The 18,752-nt window shown below is 54.5% G+C and overlaps 1 protein-coding gene across 3 annotated transcripts in view; it reads right to left on the bottom strand.

The window, feature by feature from the left end:
* Window positions 1–4,699: 4,699 nt before the first annotated feature.
* SGSM2 (small G protein signaling modulator 2) overlaps window positions 4,700–18,752 on the bottom strand; it is a 37,712-nt gene continuing 23,659 nt past the window's right edge. Inside the window, exons 12-24 of one of the 3 annotated variants that reach the window (XM_027975132.2) lie at window positions 18,466–18,600; window positions 13,474–13,627; window positions 12,657–12,721; window positions 12,407–12,552; window positions 11,825–11,953; window positions 11,414–11,596; window positions 9,024–9,398; window positions 8,690–8,814; window positions 8,196–8,278; window positions 7,943–8,052; window positions 7,229–7,325; window positions 6,514–6,681; window positions 4,700–6,298 (exon numbers count right to left, since the gene is read on the bottom strand). In XM_027975132.2, coding sequence (XP_027830933.2) covers window positions 6,210–6,298; window positions 6,514–6,681; window positions 7,229–7,325; window positions 7,943–8,052; window positions 8,196–8,278; window positions 8,690–8,814; window positions 9,024–9,398; window positions 11,414–11,596; window positions 11,825–11,953; window positions 12,407–12,552; window positions 12,657–12,721; window positions 13,474–13,627; window positions 18,466–18,600 — 1,859 coding nt within the window. In that variant the 3' untranslated portion in view covers window positions 4,700–6,209. The remainder of the gene's footprint in view (window positions 6,299–6,513; window positions 6,682–7,228; window positions 7,326–7,942; window positions 8,053–8,195; window positions 8,279–8,689; window positions 8,815–9,023; window positions 9,399–11,413; window positions 11,597–11,824; window positions 11,954–12,406; window positions 12,553–12,656; window positions 12,722–13,473; window positions 13,628–18,465; window positions 18,601–18,752) is intronic. The other 2 variants (XM_027975133.2, XM_027975134.2) reach the window with 2 other exon arrangements.

Here is an 18,752-nt window from a genome sequence, read left to right as displayed (position 1 = left end):
CATCAGTCTTTTCCAATGAGTCAACTCTTCGCATGAGGTGGCCAAAGTACTGGAGCTTCAGCTTTAGCATCATTCCTTCCAAAAGAAATCCCAGGGCTGATCTCCTTCAGAATGGATTGGTTGGATCTCCTTGCAGTCCAAGGGACTCTCAAGAGTCTTCTCCAACACCCCAGTTCAAAAGCATCAATTCTTTGGCGCTCAGCCTTCTTCACAGTCCAACTCTCACATCCATACATGACCACAGGAAAAACCATAGCCTTGACTAGATGGACCTTAGTCGGCAAAGTAATGTCTCTGCTTTTGAATATGCTATCTAGGTTGGTTATAACTTTCTTTCCAAGGAGTAAGCGTCTTTTAATTTCATGGCTGCAATCACCATCTGCAATGATTTTGGAGCCCCCCCAAAAATAAAGTCTGACACTGTTTCCACTGTTTCCCCATCTATTTCCCATGAAGTGATGGGACCAGATGCCATGATCTTCGTTTTCTGAATGTTGAGCTTTAAGCCAACTTCTTCACTCTCCTCTTTCACTTTCACAAAGAGGCTTTTTAGTTCCTCTTCACTTTCTGCCATAAGGGTGGTGTCATCTGCATATCTGAGGTTATTGATATTTCTCCTGGCAATCTTGATTCCAGCTTGTTTCTTCCAGTCCAGCATTTCTCATGATGTACTCTCCATAGAAGTTAAAGAAGCATGGTGACAATATACAGCCTTGACGTACTCCTTTTCCTATTTGAAACCAGTCTGTTGTTCCATGTCCGGTAACCCTAACACACCTCAGTGTCAGATGCTGTGCCCAGCACTCGAGTCAGAGATGAAGACTCTGCCCCTGGCAGTGATGACCAGTGTCCTCAGGGCTCGAGTACCCTGCTCACGCTTCCTGCTCCCCCCTCCCCACACCCAGCCCTCAGCTGACCCATCGTTTTGGCTGTGGGGTTCTGTCTGGCCCTAAAAGCCCAGCCAGGGGTCTGGGAATGGAGCAGAGAAGGGGTGGGAGTGTGTGAAGGAACCAACCACTTCCAGGCTAGCTCTCAGGGGTCTTTGGTGAGCTTTCAGGTGGTGTCAACAGCAGAGGGAATTTTTTCTTCTTTATTTTTAGAGGAGTTATCTACAATGCTGTGTTTCTGGTATACAGAAAAGCAATTCAGATGTATATAGATATATATATACACACACACACACTTTTCATATTCTTTTTCATTATGATTTATTATAGGAGATTGACTATAGTTCTCTATTTTATATATAGAGAGAATTTGTATCTACTAATCCCAAACTAGTTTGTCCATCCCCCGTGCCCTTTCCCCTTTGGTAACTTAGATTGGCATCTGTGAGTCTGTCTTGGTTTTGCACATCAGTTCATTTGTATGTTTTAAGCTCCGTGTATAAGTGGTAGCATATGCTATTCATCTTTCTCTGACCTCAATTAGTGTGATAGTCTCCGGGTAACTCCATGCTGCTGCAAACGGCGTTATTTTCTGTGGCTGAGCACACTCCATCGTGTATGCGCACGACATCTTCTTTATCCACTCATCTGTTGATGGACCTTTAGGTTGCTTCCGTGTCTTGGCTGTTGTGAATAGCGCTGCTGGGAACATAGGGGTGCCTGTATCTTTTCAATTAGAGGTTTTCCTGGATATGTGCCCAGAAGTGAGATTGCTGGATCATATGGCGACTCCACTTTTAGTTTTTTGAGGAATCTGGATACTGTTTTACATAGTGGCAGCACTATGTAAAATTATGATTGCATTCTCACCAACAGTGTAGGAGAGTTCCCCTTTCTCCATACTCTCTCCAACATATTATTTGTGGACTTCTTTTTAAAAAAATTATTTTTTTGGCTGTGCGTCACTGCTACGTGCAGGCTTTGTCTAGTTGCAGAGAGCAAGGGCTACTCTACATTGCAGTGTTCTGTAGTTGGTAGTCGTGGGCTTAGTTGCTCCTCAGGAATGCAGGATCTTCCCAGGCCAGGAACTGACCCCATGTCCCCTGAATTGGCCAGTGGATTCTTAACTCCTGGACCACCAGGGAAGTCCTTTTTGTAGACTTTTTGATGATGACCATTCTGCCCAGTGGGAGGTCTCACTGCAGTTTTGATTAGCTTTTCTTTGATAATAAATGATGTTAAGTATCTTTTCATGTGCCTATTGGCCATCTGTATGTCTCGTTGGAGAAATGTCTGTTTAGGTCTTTTGCCCCTTTTTCAGTTGGGTTGGCTTTTTTTTTTTTTTTTTTTACTTGTGTGAGCTGTTGTATATTTTGTAGATTAAGCTCTTACTCGTTGCATCATTTGCAGATATTTTCATTTTTTAATAGTTTCCTTTGCTGTATAAATGCTTATAAGTTTGATTAAGTCCTATTTGTTGATTTTGCTTTTATTTCTATTGCCTTGGGAGACTGACCTAAGAAAACATTGGTATGATTTGTGTCAGAGAATATTTTGCTTATGGTTTCTTATAGGAGTTTTATGGTGTCATGTCTTATATTTAAGTCTTTAAGCCATCTGGAGTTTATTTTTGTGTAAAGTGTAAGGGAGTGTTCTAACTTCTTTGATTCACATGCGCTGTCTTGCTTTCCCAAAACCACTTGCTGAAGAAACAAGTGGTTTTCTCCATTCTCTTGCTTCCTTTATTGAAGATTAATTGACCGTAGGTGTGTGGGTTTATTTCTGGGTTCTCTGTTCTGTTCCATTGATCTACATATCTGTTTTTGTGCCAATACCAGGCTATTTTGATTTATTGTAGCTTTGTAGTCTGACGTCTGTAGTCTGAAATCTGGGAGGGCAATGCCTCCAGCTCTGTTCTTTTTTTCTCATTGCTTTGGCAATGCTGGAATTGCTTTGGCCATTCTGGGTTATGGATCCATATAAATTTTAGGATTATTTGTCCTAGTTCTGTGAAAAATGTCCTGGGACACTTGATAGCGAGTCCCATTAAACCTATAGATTGCTTTGGCTAGTATGGCCATTTTAACAATATTAATTCTTCCAATCCATGAACGTGGCGTATCTTTCCATTTCTTTGACCCATCTTCAGTTTCCTTTATCAGTGCTTTATAGTTCTCAGTATATAAGTCTTCCACCTCTGGTAAGATTTATTCCTAAGTTTTTTTTTTTTTTTTTTTTTTTTGGATGCAATTTTAAGAGGATTTTTTTTTTCTGGTATTTCATTGTTAGTATAAAGAAATGCAAAAAAAAAAAAAATGCAACAGCTTTCTGTGTGTTAATCTTGTGCTCTGCTACCTTGCTGAATGTATCAGGAATTTTTGTGTGGAGTCTTTAGGATTCTCTCTATATAGTTACGATGTTATCTGCATATAATGACACTTTTACCTCTTCCTTTCCCATGTGGATATGTTTTAAATTTCTTCTGATTGCTGTGGCCAGGACTTCCAATACTCTGTTGAATAGAACAGGTGAGAGTGGGCATCCTTCTTCCAGATTTTAGTGGGAAAGCTTTCAGCTTTTCACCATTGAGTATTATATTTGCTATGGCTTAGTCAAAAATAGCTTTTATTATGTTGAGATATATTCCCTCTATGGGCTTCGCTGGTGGCTCAACTGGGAAAGAATCTGCCTGCAATGCAGGAGACCCCAATTTGATTCCTGGGTCGGGGAAGATCCGCTGGAGAAGGGATAGGCTACCAACTCCAGAATTCTTGGGCTTCCCTGCTGCTCAGCCGGTAAAGAATCAGCCTGCAATGCGGGAGACCTGGGTTCAATCCCTAGGTTGCGAAGATCCCCTGGAGGAGGGCATGGCAACCCACTCCAGTATTCTTGCTTGGAGAATCACTATGGATGGAGGAGTCTGGCAGGCTGCAGTCCATGGGGTCACAGAGTCGGACGCGACTGAGTGAGTATGGCCCATACATTCCCTCTATACCCACGTTGGCAAGAGTGTTTACCCGAATAGATGTTATAGCGGGGGGGATTCTGATCACTCCAGGCTACATGGTCAGCTTGACGGTGGGGAATGGTCCCCTTGAGGGGCTTATTTATAAGGTCCTGGTCGCAGTTACTGGTGTCAGCTCGTTTCTTTACCTGGACAACGCTGAGTGATTTGACAGCAGGCCCTAATCCCAGAAAGCTAGTGTCCTCTATACCAGACGACGTGCTGGTGACTGCAGCCCGATATCCGGAACTACGGGTGATAGGCCGGCCCCTGAGGTGGTGGCAGACAGACAGGAAGCTGCTGTTTAGCCCAGCTCTTTCCATCCATCACTGCATTTGGCCTCTCCTGCCACTACCTTCCTCCCCACTCCTGCGTGAAGCGGGCATCTGGAAGACAGTGCTCAGTGGGCAGGAGGAGCCAAGGCCAGAGGGGCAGGGTCCCTTCCCACTGGCTAGAGGGGCTGGGAGGTCTTGTAGATTCCCAGTTGAGCTCCAGCTCATCTGTAGCCAGTCAGGAGGGTGGGCGGGGACTCACATGCATCCAGAGGCTGGAGAGGCCATTGGTCAGGACTGCTGGCTCTGGGGTGAGGGTTCCCCCAAGGGTTCTCTCCAGGTACTTAAGAGTCTGGCTCTCACCTTCAACCACTCCACCACCAGGGTCCCTCACTTCTGGAAATCCTGTTTTTTTTCACCATCCTGGCCTTGTGGAGCAGGTCCTCTTTAGCGTTCAGTCGTGGAGCTTGCAGAATTCCCCAGCACACACACTCACTGCCCAGTGCCAGCCCACAAATAGCCACCACAGCCTCAAGCATTGCCAAATGCTGTGTTTATTGGTCTGTTACACTGAAGAGTATAGTTTCTGAGCCAAAAAACATACACACTCTGCTCCTCACAAAACCAGAGTCACTAAGGCAGGCACACAACGGCCACCATGCTTGGTGGAGGCCAAGGACTCACGGACGACGGATGGGCAATGGGGCAGGCTGCCCCTAAACAGGCTGTGCAGTGCCCGGGGCTGGGGTGACTGTGTGGGATGCAGAGGGGTTGCTGGGCTCTTTCCCATGTTTCTCAAATGCAGGAAGTCTCCAGACCTCAGTGATCACTGGGCAGGCCCAGCCCCTGTGGCAGAGCAGCCTCCTGGCCCCAGAACAAGGACCATCCTGCGTGTACTGACGAGGGGGGCGCTGGGGACAACGAAGCAAGCGGTATGACTAGGCCTGCCTGGGGTCAGGAGCTGGGGCCCCCCTAGCACCTCTGTGAGTGAGGCTCCTCCAAGGGGGTTCCTGGGTCTCTAGCATTCTCGGCATCCTGAGAAGCATATGGAAGGAAGAGCGAGCCTTGCTTCTCGCCAAGAACAGGCTGGGGAGATCCAAGCACCCTCCCCTCCACCTCAGGGACTCAGCAGATGCAGGGGACAGATGGTGGGCTGCCTGGGGCTCCAGAGCCTGTTCCTGAGAGGAGGCCGTGAAAGGATCGCCTCCTTAAAAGAATCACCCTGGGGTTCCTATGCAGGTGCTTCTGCCACATTCCAGGTCGTTCTGCTGGCGAAAGCATCACTCACACACGGTTCAGGAATGCGTCTAACGCACGAAGCAGGAGCAGGGTGCTGAGCGACACTGCAGATACACGTGGGTGCACCGTGCAGGCTCACGGGGGTGGGGGGGGATGGTGTGCGGGGTCACCTCGGGTGGCCAGAGGCAGTGGCAGTGCTGCTAAGGTGGGCTGTTCCCACCAGGGCCCATATTGGGCTGTCCCGCAGTCTCGGGGGAGGCCTGGGATGCAGCCCAGGACACTCCTGCATCCAGGACACACACCCAAACTGGCAGCTGTTCCGCCTGCCCCCGTTGGGGCTGGTGTGTGCACAGGCACTGTGCCTGCAGAGGGATGCTCAGAAGAGATACAGCCCAGGGTCCCCCCAACCCACCCAGCTGGGGCGCAGGCAACCACAGCCCTAACTCTACAGGGCCCCAGTGAGGCCACGGGGAGCTGTCCAGGCTCAGTAGGCCAGTGGCAGTGGGGCTGTCCCCAGGAATTTGGGAGGGGAGTAGAGTAGGTGTCCCCCAAGGGCAGTCAGTCCCTGAGGCTGAAGCCTCCCTTCCCAGCCCTGACCTCAGGGCCTTCTGGCCCTTGCATCGCCCTGCAGGGCCGGCACTGCCCGGAGTCGGATCCCAGGCTCACAAGCACTTTGTTAGAACACAGTGGGGCAGGCGCAGGGGCTGGGGGCTGGGGCAGTCTTGGCTGCACCGCCCCTGCACCTCGCTGTGTGGGGCCCCTGGCAGGGAGCCCAGGCTCTGGCGGGGCTGCCTCCTGGCCGCGGCCTCACTTGTTCTCTATGAGCGTCTGCACCTTGTGGACTAGGTCCCGGGCAATCCTCAGGATCTCCTGGGCGTCGTGATGCTCGGCCCGCTCTGCGGGAGACACGGATAGCTGAAGGCGGGTGGGGGCTGCAGTCTGGGAGGAGCCCGGGGTCCGCCCACCCGGCTGTATTTCCATCAGGACTCCTGACATTCCCTTATGGGCCGGGCCAGTATTCCTAAGACACCCCTTACCCTGCCCAGGCTGGGAGTGGAAGCGCCACTCAATAGCCATGCTGGGGCAGCCGGCACCGCTGAGTGGCTCCTACCGTTGAAGAACTTGATGATGTCGGTGAAGTCCATGTTGTTGTCGCGGATGATCTCTCGGTAGGCCTCCACCAGGGCCAGGGCGATGAACAGGACAAAGTGCTCCGAGGAGATGTGCCGGGCTGCCCAGATCACCTCCCATACAGCGAACACATCCTCGTACGGCAGCTCTGGGGGTGGCGAGGGGGCTGAGATGGCCTGGCCGCCACGGGTCGCCTCATGCCAAGACAGAGCTCCAGCGCCGTGGTCCCGGGATCGGTCCACCGTGGGAACCGGTGAAGAGGGCGGCTCCCAGGCAAGGCCCCGCCCTTCCTCTTATAGGTAGCGCGCGCTACCCAATCGCGCCACTGGAGCTGGGTAAGCCCCGCCCACCTTCGTGTAGTTCCTGCCCGGAGTCGCACCCGACTCCGGTACCCTGACCTTCTGCGGAGGCCACGTCACACTAGAGTAGCTCTAGTTCTATAGACTTTGGTGCTCAGGTAGACTTGTTTTGAAAACAGTTCTGAAAACCATTGCCTTTGGGTGACTTTTCAACCCCAGCTGCACTGTGGGTTGACCTGATGGCTTTTAAAGTCACCACACTTAGTTAAGTCAGGGTCTAGTTGAGGCCCAGCGCTCCTTGGAGGGATTCTACACTGCGGTGTGGGTTGAGAACCAGTGACCCTGGGGAGGTCCCACTGCCCCGACCCCAGGCCCGCCCTCCAGCCCGTCTCTTACCTCTCTTAAAATCCAGCAGGAACCAGCGGTAACAGAAGTAGAAGTGGGTGTAGTCTCCATTCTGATGCATGAGTTCAAACAGCTCTGAGTCCAGGATCTGGTTTAAATGGAGAAAGGGCGCTAGACTGAATGGTGCGGGCGCTTTCCCCAGCGCCCTGTACTCCCGACCCTCAGGGCCCTCGGGTGCCCCCCAGGCAGCTGCATCTGCCCCTCCTGTCTCCCTCCCAGGGCAGGGCTGCACCCTGCGGCCCCACCCATCTCTCTGGGATGTCCTCTCTGGAATGATGCCATTTTCTGGGTGATTTCATCATTGACCACACTACTCCCCAGAACGTTCACAAGCATAAGCATTCATATGCCAATATTCCTCTTTGACTGGTAAGGTTGAAAATGATGGGGTTTTGAGTTTTTATTTTTACTTATTTTTTAGTTCTACCAGTTTATTGCTACAGCCCATCTCCCTCCACCCTCATGCACACATGCTCAGTCATGTAACCCCATGGACTGCAGCCCGCCAGGCTCCTCTGTCCATGGACTTTTCCAGGCAAGAATACTGGAGTGCGTTGCCATTTCCTTCTCCTGGTTTTTATTTTTTAATGAAAGAAACTAAGCTTATACATAAAACACATTTTGGGAGCACTCCCCAGCCTCCTGTGGGTAATGAACAAGCCCAGCACTGCCCCATCACTCGCCCCCGCTTGCTGCAGACCTCACCTGGATAAGGGAGCGCATGTTAGCAAAGTGGGCGTCCATGGCACCCCCATTGGGGAAGTTCTGGCTCATCCTCTTCATGAGGTGGCTGAAACAGCTGTAGGCCAGCTGGTCTGTGGGGGAGGTGGGTGTGAGGCTGGCAGGGAGGGGGGCAGAGCTGGCTCACATCCCCCCAATCCATGCAGACCACACCATCCCCCTGTTCCTTTCCCCAGCTTGGATCGGCCCAGGCCCAATCCCACTAGCCCTGCCTCACCATTGTCCAGGACGACCAGGAGAGGTGCCAGCAGGTCGCACATGCCCTGCACGTAGCCCACGTCCAGATGCTCCCACACGTAGCTGAAACACCACGGAGTCTCTGTGGCTATGCATTGTCCTCCCCTCCCCACAGGGACTCCTGGGGAGACGACCCCTAGAGCAGTCAGCTACGCAGAGGTCAGCCTTTCCTCCACCCTGAAGCACTGGAGTGCTATACTGAACCATCCATAGCCACTGTTCTCAAGGCGCTCGGATAGAATGGACAAGCCATCACCACCCTCAACGTGCTGGTGGGGACCAGCTTGTAGCTTCCTGGAGAAGCATGGCTAAAGCTGAGATCTGAAAGGCCTCAAGAATGACAGGATGGGGGACACACAGACATAGGGAGCCGGTCATGAGACGGGGACAGGGCAGGGGAGCAGGGCGCTGCCGGACCTAATGTTGCACGGAGCAGGGTCCCCGCCTCCCGCCCAGCCCGGCCCCCAGTGGCACCTGCACATGACGTCTCGGAGCCGCTCGAGGTTGGGGGGTGTGAAGTACCAGTAGTTGCGGTCACATCGCTGCACGTCCTTGTCTATGCGATGCAGGTTTAAGGCCACGGTGTCCAGTAATTCTATCTGGAAGAGTGGAGGGCCCTCAGGGGTGAGTCAGGGGCCGAAGGTGATGCCCGAATAAAGGGACACAGAGAAGGCAGGGAGCCAAGGGCCTCGGAGCACTGAGTCCTGTGGCCCTGCTGAGGGAGGGGCTCGGTGCCCACCTCCAGGACAGTCCAGGCCACCCCACGGTCCGCCCCGGGGTCCCCAATTCCTGGGGAACAAGCACATACAGTGTAGGCAGCGGCGCACACGGCCGCGAGCTCCTCCCCGGCCTCCAGCTCGCCGGCCTGCAAGGCCTCCTGGCCGGGTTCTTGGGGCTCGGAGACCTGGGCTTTGGGGACCATCCCGGCGGAGCCTTCCTCCCCAGCACCATCCTCCTCCTCAAAGCCCATCTGGCCCTCGTCTATGCTCGACTGGATGCCCGAGGTCACGGAGTAGTTGCGGGAGGAAGGCAGGCCAGAGTCTGGAGAGTCGAACTCCACTGACTGCTGCCCCACCATGGCTGTGCCCGTGGGCCCAGCCTCCGCCCCCGGCTCAGCCTCTGGTGTGGGGTCTTCAGGGCCCGGGGGCCTTGGAGGCTCCAGGTCATCCACAGAGATGAACACCTGTTGGAGAGGGGGCGTGAAGACAGTGGGGCTCATGCCTGCCCTCCAGCACCACCCTCAGCTCAGCCTCTCTTCCAGGGTCAGAACCAAGAGGGACACAGAATTCTCCTCACATCCCCAACCCCACTCTATGGCTCCCTAGCACCCTTCCCAGGGGGGTGCCAAGCAACCCCCCAAGCCCTGACCCAGCTGACCAGGCTCTGGGAAAACATGAAAATGCCGTCTCCAGCCCCATCTGGCCTCACGTTGGTGAGAAAAAGTGTGAAGGGAAGAAGAGGGATGGAGGCCTGGACACTCGATGGCCAGTGTGAGTAAGTGATCCTCTACGAACACAGACGTCGTGGGCTGCCTCGGGCCGGGACAGCTTCCACAGTGTCGTGGTGTGGCCTCTGGGGCAGCCCAGGGACCTGGCAGACTGGAGGTGTTAGGAAAAACAAGTTCTTCTTTGTTTTCAGGACTGAGTGTGCAGTAGTAGAAAGTGAAAGTGAAGTCGCTCAGTCAAGTCGGACTCTTTGCTATGCCATGGACTGTAGCCCGCCAGGCTCCTCTGTCCGTGGGATTTTCCAGGCAAGAATGCTGGAGTGGGTTGCCATTGTCTTCTCCAGGGGATCTTCCCAATGCAGGGATAGAACCCAGGTCTCCCGCACTGCGGGCAGATGCTTTAACCTCCGTGCCACCAGGGAAACAGTAGTAGCAGGAAACCTCTCTAGCAAGTACCTCATCAGTTAGACTAGCTGAGGATAAGCTGAGGAGAAGGAAGAAGGAAAAAGAGACACGTTCTACTGATTGGGAATGGTCCACACACTCCCACAGACGAGTCACAAGGAAAAGAAGAGACATATGTGGACGGTTTTGTCTCCTTTTTCTATTTGGATTATGGAGGGAAGGGATACTTAAAAGGAGTTTTCACTTTGGGCAAGAAGTATGAAGTGCTGCTGGGTTAGTGCCTGCGAGAAAGGCTACTTGTGTCCACAAGCTAAGCAGCTGGGGCCCTGGTTCAGAGTCGGAGTTTAACAAAACCCACAGCAGACAGAGAATCTGTTCACAAACATGGGATTCAGACAAAGACCGTGGAAAGGAGAGGATGCCTTGGCAGTTATATTTAAGTCTTGCTCCAACTTGAGTTTTTGGTTAGTAGGAGTTAAGGAACAAGAATATACATTATCTAAAGAGGCAGTCTTTAAGAAAAAAAAAAAAAGTTAATAAAAGAATGTCCTGAAAACTGAAACTTTTCAGTTCTAGTTGGGCCCAGCAGCCATGGATTGGGATTTGATGTTCATCTAAAAGTCAGAGGGGATGTGGGAAGAACCACACAGGCTCTGCACTGGCTTCTCATGGCCAACTCTATGAGATGGGTCTGCTCCAAGTACACACACACCCCCAGTCTCAGCTCTAGGAGAAGCCTCTATAATCAGAGGAGCTGAGAGGGGCCGCCGAGCCCCAGAGATGGGCAGAGAAGTCACTCATCCTGTCACTAGTGGACTTAGGGCTGGAACCCAGGGAGGCCCACTCCTAGCCTTGGGGTCTCTCTACAAAGAGGGAAAAGTGTTGAAGTATTAGTCGCTAAGTCGTGTCTGACTCTTTGCAACCCCATGGACTGCAGTCCGCCAGGCTCCTCTGTCCATGGAATTCTCCAGGCAAGAATACTGGAGTGGGTTGCCATTTCCTTCTCCAAGGGATTACATCTGGATCTCCTGTATTGCAAACAGACTCTTCACTGTCTGAGCCACCAGGGAAGCCCCAGAGAAGGAGGGCCTCCCTAATCCCCCATAAATCCACCCTCCTCTGCTAGTCTATTAGGACAGAACACAGTGCGCCATGTCATTTATTCCTGCAACGAGCCAGAGGAGTGGGCAGCAGGGGGACCGTCACCCCATCTTTCAGTGGAAGGAAGCGAGTACACGGACACGTGGAGGCGTGCTCCAGGGCCCCGCTGCCCACTAGCACGAGCACCAGAGGTCAGGCCTGCAGTGCTGGCCGCCCCGCCCCCGGCCCCCAGGTCCCGTCGGGCTCACGTCATTGCTGATGGTGGAGTCTCGGTGGACAAGGCGCTGCACGTGGCTGTCGATGCTGCTGCCCGAGGAGAACTTGGTGAGTGTGGCCGGGTGAGCCTCCCGCTCCCGCTGCCTCACCACCACCTCGCAGGCCTTCCACTCCGCCAACACCCGCTGGTACCTCGCTGCCACCACTGTGTCCACCTGTGCTCAGACCACAGCGCGACCGTTGGGGGGAGGGGCGCACCGGGCCCCCTTTGGTGGCCGTCCTCCCAGGACAGCCAGAGACTCGGGCCGGGCCCGGGGTGAGGACGGTGGGGCCACTCTGCCCTGTTTCTTTCAGGCTGGGAAGAGACCAAGGTTTCTGAGGCACCCCCCGCCCCGGGTTCCCCTGGCCTGGCTCCCCGCCTGTGCCTCCGTCCTCCCCCTCACCTGCTCCATCTCCTTCTTGCTCATGCCAAACTTGTAGTGGCCAAGCAGGAACGGCCAGACGTCCTGGCGGATCTCATGCTCCACGCCTCCGTAGTAGACCTGCCGCAGCAGCTCCAGCTCCTTGTAGTTCTGAGGGACCCAGGGAGGCAAGACTGTGTGGGCCAGCCAGGCGACCCCCGCGCCCTGGAGAGCCGGGGCCAGGGATGGTTTGGACGGCTCTGGGACCATCACATCCCAGCACCGCACCATAGCTGGACGAAGATCTACTTCAACCCCTCCAGGGCAGGAAAGGAGCCTGGAGAGAGGCAGAGGCGCTCCCCAGGGTGGTGGAGTCACACAGAAGCAGAGAGGACTCCCTGTCTGATCTTTTTCCCGTGGAGACCACAGGCCTGGTTGTACGAGACTCCACCATGACCCCTGTACTCCAAGGCCATCCATCCTGGCCTGTCCCCTCCGAGCCTGCACCACGTTTCACCCGAACGCCCGTTTGGTCTGTGAAAGCCACTCACAGAGCACGGTGGTCAGCTCTCACTGCGGCCTCCTGCCCAGCCACCCCAGAGCCTGGTACCCCAGAGTGCGCACCTTTTCGTCCTTTTGATACTTGCTCCACACGTCCTTGGTGAGGCCCCCCGAGGCCCCTGGGGGCCGGGCGGGAGGGATGATGTTGTGATGCACCAGTGCTGACAGGTGGGTGCGCACCGTGGACAGGTGGCGGCAGTAGGCCAGCCCTGCAGAGGGCGGAGGGGGAGCCGGGAGGCTGTGACCCTGTGTCCCGGTGCCCGCCCCCACCCTCACCCCCTCCCCTGGCGGCCCCACCTCACCCCACACTCACAGCCGTAGAAGGCCCGGGACACGATCTGCCTCTTCATGCTCTCACACAGCAGCCTGAGGGGCAACCTGTGGGATCAGCCTGACTCAGGGCTGCTCCTCTGGCGGGAGGAGTGAGAAGGGAGGATCTTCGGGCTCAGGGGGCAGGTGAGGGGCTTGGGTGGTGCAGGGAGCAGGATCTACAGCCCGGGAACATGTCAAGGGCTCCCTGGCTTTGCCAACTACTCTGGGTAGAGCTGCTGGGGGCCCAGCCTGGTCACCAACCACCCCAGGGATCTTGGCCAACTAACTTTGTGTTAGTACATCTTGGTGTCCTCGTGTATAAATGGAGAGAGCCATCTGAGGGTCAACAGGCGTAACAGGGTTAGGATGACGTCAGTGAAAGCATCAAGGGTGGGCACATGTCCCTCTCACAAATGCCATGCACACACTGTTCCTGGTAACACAGCAAATGCCCAGACACCTGCTGAAGCATCCTCAGACGTCAGCCTGAAGGCGGGATCCAGGTCCAACCTGGGAAGAGGAGCTCCAGATACCGAGCACCCGCCCGGTGCCAGGCACAGCTCTGGGCACTCATGTGCACTGTATACCTCACTCAGTGCTCACAGGCACCTTAGGGAACAGGGGGTATTATCAGCATTTCACAGATGAGGACACTGAGGCTCAGAAACATAGGAGCTCAGAGAGACTCAGTGACTTGGCAGAGCAACGTGGGGAACAAAAGTGAAATTAAAACCCAGGTATGTTCAACTCAAGACCATGTCAGGCAAGTGACACGGGCCCAGACCTACACATGCACTCGGGCACACAGGCCCACTCACCGGTCAGGTACACAGCTGCAGTGGCTGGGGGGCGCGTAGGGGGAGCTGCTGGTGGAGCAGGAGAGGCAGGAGGAGCCCTGGCTGCACAGGGGCTGTAGGTGCCAGGCTGGCAGGCTGGGCCCAAAGCCCTGCATCTCGATCATGTCGCCAGCATCTGAGGGCAGGAAGGGGGCCATGGTCAGGGCCTGGCCGGTCTCCTCCCCCAAGCACCCTGCAGCATGCCCACCTCTGTGCCCAGAGCTGCAGCATGAAGTCGCCCTTTGGTGGAAAACCACAGGGGTGGTGCCTGCCTGGCCCAGGGTCCAGAGCCCAGAGATGGAGGTGGTGGAGAGAGAGAGAGGGTGCCTGACTCTTCCCACCTGGGCTTTCTGAGCGTGATACGGCACTTTCACTGAGTCATGGATGACTGTGCCTATCCTCTCGGTTGTGCTATGAGCGATGGGATAGACACTTGTTTTTCTAGAGGGAGGAGAAAGAAAGGGAAGGAACAAGAAAATGCTGCCAGCTGGCTTGGCCTGCCAGGATTCAGCCTGGTCCTCTTAAGCAAACTCTTGGATTTGTAGGAAGATGCCTGGAACACTGCGATCTCTGAACATTCCCATGTCAGGAGTCTCCACTGATCAAAGTCCCTGAAGGACCCCTGAGCCACCAGTCCGGGTCCACAGACCTCATCCCTCTGAGGGTTCTAGACCTGGTGGCCAGTGGCTAAGGAGGAGCAGTGTGCCCTGCCTGGGCAGGTGCCCCTGCTGCCAGCTCAGCAGTGGGCGAGTTCTCTGTCCCTGCCCAGCCTGACTGCCATCGGCGCAGTGGCCTCCTGCAAACACATAGGTGAGCTGGCAGGAAGGGCAAAGCTCCCACACAGTTCCGCCACCCAGAAGAACGTGCTGCAGAAGACAGCTCCTTGGACATGTTTCCACCACCGCAGACCAAGCCTCCTCAGCCAGCCCAGCTAGTCTGAATCAGAACTCGAGATCTTTGAGGGCTTCAAGGGCCCACGTGGGGCAGGCACTGTTCATGGTGGGTGCGTGGCGGGGTGGGGACTCTGACGGTCCGGTGAGCCACAAAGATGAAGCAGAGTCATGAGGGCAGAAAGTGAAAGGACCAGGAAAAGACGCCGGGGGGAGGGAAAGGACCGAGAAGCCTGAAGAAGACAAGGAAAGAGAGAGAGGAAGAGTGCTGTGTGTGTGTGTGTGTGATAAAGAGACTTTGTTCAAGCAGTAGTTTCTTTCTGCACATTCAGCCTGGGCCCTGGGCTGCTGTGAGTCTGGGGAAGACTCCAGCTCTGGGCGTGCCCTGGCGAGCAGGAGTAAGCTGACCCCCTCCAGTCCCCTCAGAGGCGGCCCTGTCTGGGCCCCGGGGACTCTCTTTTCAGATCCATAGCTGGGATTTTTTGATATCTGGCCCTTCAGCTCCACCCAGAGGAAAATTAAGGGAACACACTGGGTGTGTGTGTGGGGGGCTGCGGCTCTGGGAGGGAGGGGTGCAAGCCATGCCTGAGATTCTGGGAAGAAGGAGGAGGGGACAAATGCAGGTGGGATGGGGCAGGAGCCCAGATCAGGCCCCTGGGCAGGCAGGCAGGAGAGACGCCCATTGGTGAGGGGAGGCAGGGGAGGGTGGCAGAGGGCCCAGCCAGGTAGGCAGCAGGCAGCAGCAGGTGGGCAGGCAGGGTGTGGGGGTGTGCCAGGTATAGAAGGTGGGCACACAAGAAAACGAGCTCATGCCCAGAAAGCAGGGCCCAACCAAGGCAAGTGTCCTGGGTCAATGCTCTTCACCTTAATTCTCCAGGAAGGAGCTGAGCCAGCCAGCATTGAACACTGCATCTCTGAATTAACCCAGTGCAGACAGCCGGAGCTCTGGAGTGACTGGGTAAGGGGCAGCAGGCTAGACGGGGAGGGTCTGCTGGGCCAGCTTTGACTCTGACTCTCTCCTCTGAGCATGAGGAAAGTTTGAAGCGAAACAATTAGGGTGGTTGAACCCCACAGCCCCTAAGATTCCGAGTGAAAGGTGCCTGGCCTGGAGCAGAATTAGAGTGAACAGCATCTCTGCTCGGTGGGGAGGCAGCCGGGGGAGGAGGGGGGGAAGGAGGGGGAGAGAGGGGAGGGTCTGGACCCCCGCCACTTGATTCACATGCACAAGTCAAGCATGTCGCAGGCCTGGAAAGCAACGGCTGGCAGAATGGACTCAACAGTGTTGTCATTATGGACTAGGGTGGAGGTGGGGCTCCCATGCCATCCCCCAGCCACCCGATGACACTGCTCGCACACCCCCTCCTTCTCAAGGGCTGGGGTCGGGGGCTATACACTGGGTTGGCCAGACCCCTGAATTCCCCAGGAGGATGCTCAGACAAGCCCCCTTGCCCCTGGACCCTCTGAGTTTCTCTGACCCTGGAGGCTTCAGTTCTCAGAGCATCTAGGGATGGCTTCCTCATCTCCACGAGCACCAAACAGGGGCTCTACTGGGACACCCCCAGCCTTCAGCCTGACTACCGTTTGTGGGGTGGGAAGGGGCTCCCTGACTCTCCTCACTAGCCTTCCTACACTGCTCCAAGTCAGCTAACCTGGAAATGAGCATCAGCGCCAAGCACAGGTCTGCAAGGAAAGTCCAAGTGGCAGGCCCAGTGCAGGCGACCAATGTGGAGAGTGAGGGTCCCCCCGTTCCTACCAGCTGGCCTGGAGGGGGTCCCACTGGAGGGCTGGCAGAGGGGGCAGGCGCAAGGGCAGGGACCTGGTGGGTAAGAGGAGCCAGGGGCTGGGCTGAGGGTGTGCCAGGCGTGTTCTAGGCCATGGACTGGGTTGCCCGTTACAGGTGTGGCGGCCAAGCTCAGGAACTGGATTCTTTGGTAGAATTTTGTATAATGAGAGTGTCGCATACTCCTGAATACCCCCTGTGAAACTGGGAGTGACAGTCGCTCAGTCGTGTCCGACTCTGCAACCCCACGGACTAAACAGTCCATGGAATTCTCTAGGCCAGAACACTGGAGTGGGTAGCCTTTCCCTTCTCCAGGAGATCCTCCCAACCCAGGTACTGAACTCACATCTCTCGCATTGCGGGTGGATTCTTTACCAGCTGAGCCATAAGGGAAGCCCAAGAATACTGGTGTGGGTAGCCTATCCCTTTTCCAGCGGATCTTCCTGACCCAGGAATTGAACCGGTGTCTCCTGCATTGCAGGCGGATTCTTTACCAACTGAGCTATGAGGGAAGCCTCACATTCCCTGTGTAGGGGCAGGGAAAGGGGAGAAGGAATCACTCTGTGGCTGGGGGGCGAGATCAGTTAGGAGTTTGGGATTAACATATATTACTATAGGTAAAATAGATAAACAAGGACCTACAGTATAACACAGGGGACTACAGTCACTATTACAATAACCAATAATGAAAACTAATCTGAAAGAGAATATATATACAAAACTGAATCACTTTGCTGTGTACCTGAAAGTAACACAACATTGTAAAATCATTTAAAAAATAAAAACAAATAAATAAAAAGAATGGTAGGGAATTGTTCAAGTGCATACAGGGAGGCATAACAAACCGGAAGATATTTTTGTAACAATCTGCCTCCCAAACTCTGTGTGTGTGTGTGTGTGTGTATTTCATAGAAATCTATTGACCTCAAAGCTCTGGCTATATTGTCTGCAGGTGAGTGTGACCGTGAATAGCAATCAAGCCCCCCGCAGTGGGGCAACAGAATCAAAGGGTTCCGTGTCTGCATTAAGGTCTGATGGAATAGAGATGGGCTGACTTTCATCCTGGACAATGGATTGTCTCAAGTTTCTTTTCCTACTTGTTGTATAAACCCCACCCTCATCTCCTAAAATGTTGGCGCTTATATATTTAATTGGTCATTCTTAGAGAACAGAAAGGGCTTCCCAAGCAGAGCTAGCGGTAAAGAACCCGCCTCCCAGTGAAGGAGACATGAATCTCGGGTTCAATCCCTGAGTCAGGAAGATCCCTTGGAGGAGGGCATAGCAACTCACTCTAGTGTTCTTGCCTGGGGAATCCCCATGGACAGAGGAGCCTGGCGGGCTATGGTCGGACATGACTAAAGTGACTTACTTAGCACACGTGCGGAGTATAGAAAAGAGATAGAGATGAAGATTTTCCCACTAGCTCCTATATGGACACAATATATATTTTTAATGAAAAAATAGAAGAAAGAAGTGAATCTGCGGCATGGGAATGCTTCCTCTCAGATCTGAGAAAGGGGACCTCAGCCCTGCAGAACCGTGACCTGGGCCTCGCTGGTCCCCCAGCCAGTGCCTCTCCACCAGTCAAGCTCTGCCCCAAGAGGACTGGTGGCCAGAGAAGCTGTGGGCACTGCCCTGTCATTCCCAGTAAAGGGGTCTTTGTAACCCTGTACTCAGGTCCCTGAGGGCGGGAACACCAGCTGTCTGATATCCTTGGCACAGATATTTCTAGATTTCATGCTAAAGGGCTAGCTGGGTCAACTGAGCCTTGGGTCTCTTTCAATGGTGGCCCCAACCCCTCCCCTGACCACAGGTGACTCCTGTCCCCATGAGCTGTCCAGCCCCTAGCCCTGCCGAGGAGGGGCCTGCTCTTCCGTCCTGTTCACGTTCAGTCGGGAGGCAGAGGCACTGGCCTGTCTTTCCAGACAGTGGGAGAGAGAGAAAGACACCGTCTTGGGTTTAGCAGCATGATCCACCCCCGGAGCGGGAACAGGGCTCAGAGAGCCATTCATTCCCAGGAAGGAACCAGATAATCAGACTTCCTACCAGGGAATCTCTAATCTCTTCCCTCTTGGGTGGGAAGCCTCCCCTCACAGGTTCGATGGGGAACCCAGAGCTGGCTGCTCTTGGTCCTGTCCCTCTGGCTTGCACCTCCTTCCACCCTCCCTGATCTGCCTCCTGGGTGCAAGTCCTGTAATGCCAACACTGCCATCTGAGCCCCTGCGGTGGGTGGCACATGGGCCCAGGGGGTTGGGGCGGGGCGGGAGGAAGGGGTGGATCAGGGAGACGGGGAGGGATAAAAACCTTTCATCGGATTGGGAGCTGTGAGGTTCCGCGAGCAGATCATTGAGAGCATCGCGTGTAGTTTATCCTCCTCTTCCTCATCATCGTCCACCGAGGCCGCGCGGCTGGCCGCTAGGTGGTGGTAGTTAATAGTGACTGCTCAAAGAGAACAGCAGAGACGCAGAGGCGTGAGGACCCTGGTCCCAGGGCAGGAGGATCCAGACTCCTTCCTTACAGAGTCTGGGGTCGCCTTGAGCCTGCAGGGTGTGGAAGAGGGGACCGGAGAGCCTTTTGATGAATTGCTGGGG

Source organism: Ovis aries, chromosome 11 (assembly GCF_016772045.2).
Source record: "Ovis aries strain OAR_USU_Benz2616 breed Rambouillet chromosome 11, ARS-UI_Ramb_v3.0, whole genome shotgun sequence".
NCBI classification, from domain to species: domain Eukaryota; kingdom Metazoa; phylum Chordata; class Mammalia; order Artiodactyla; family Bovidae; genus Ovis; species Ovis aries.
This window is presented reverse-complemented; position numbering and strand designations above follow the sequence as displayed.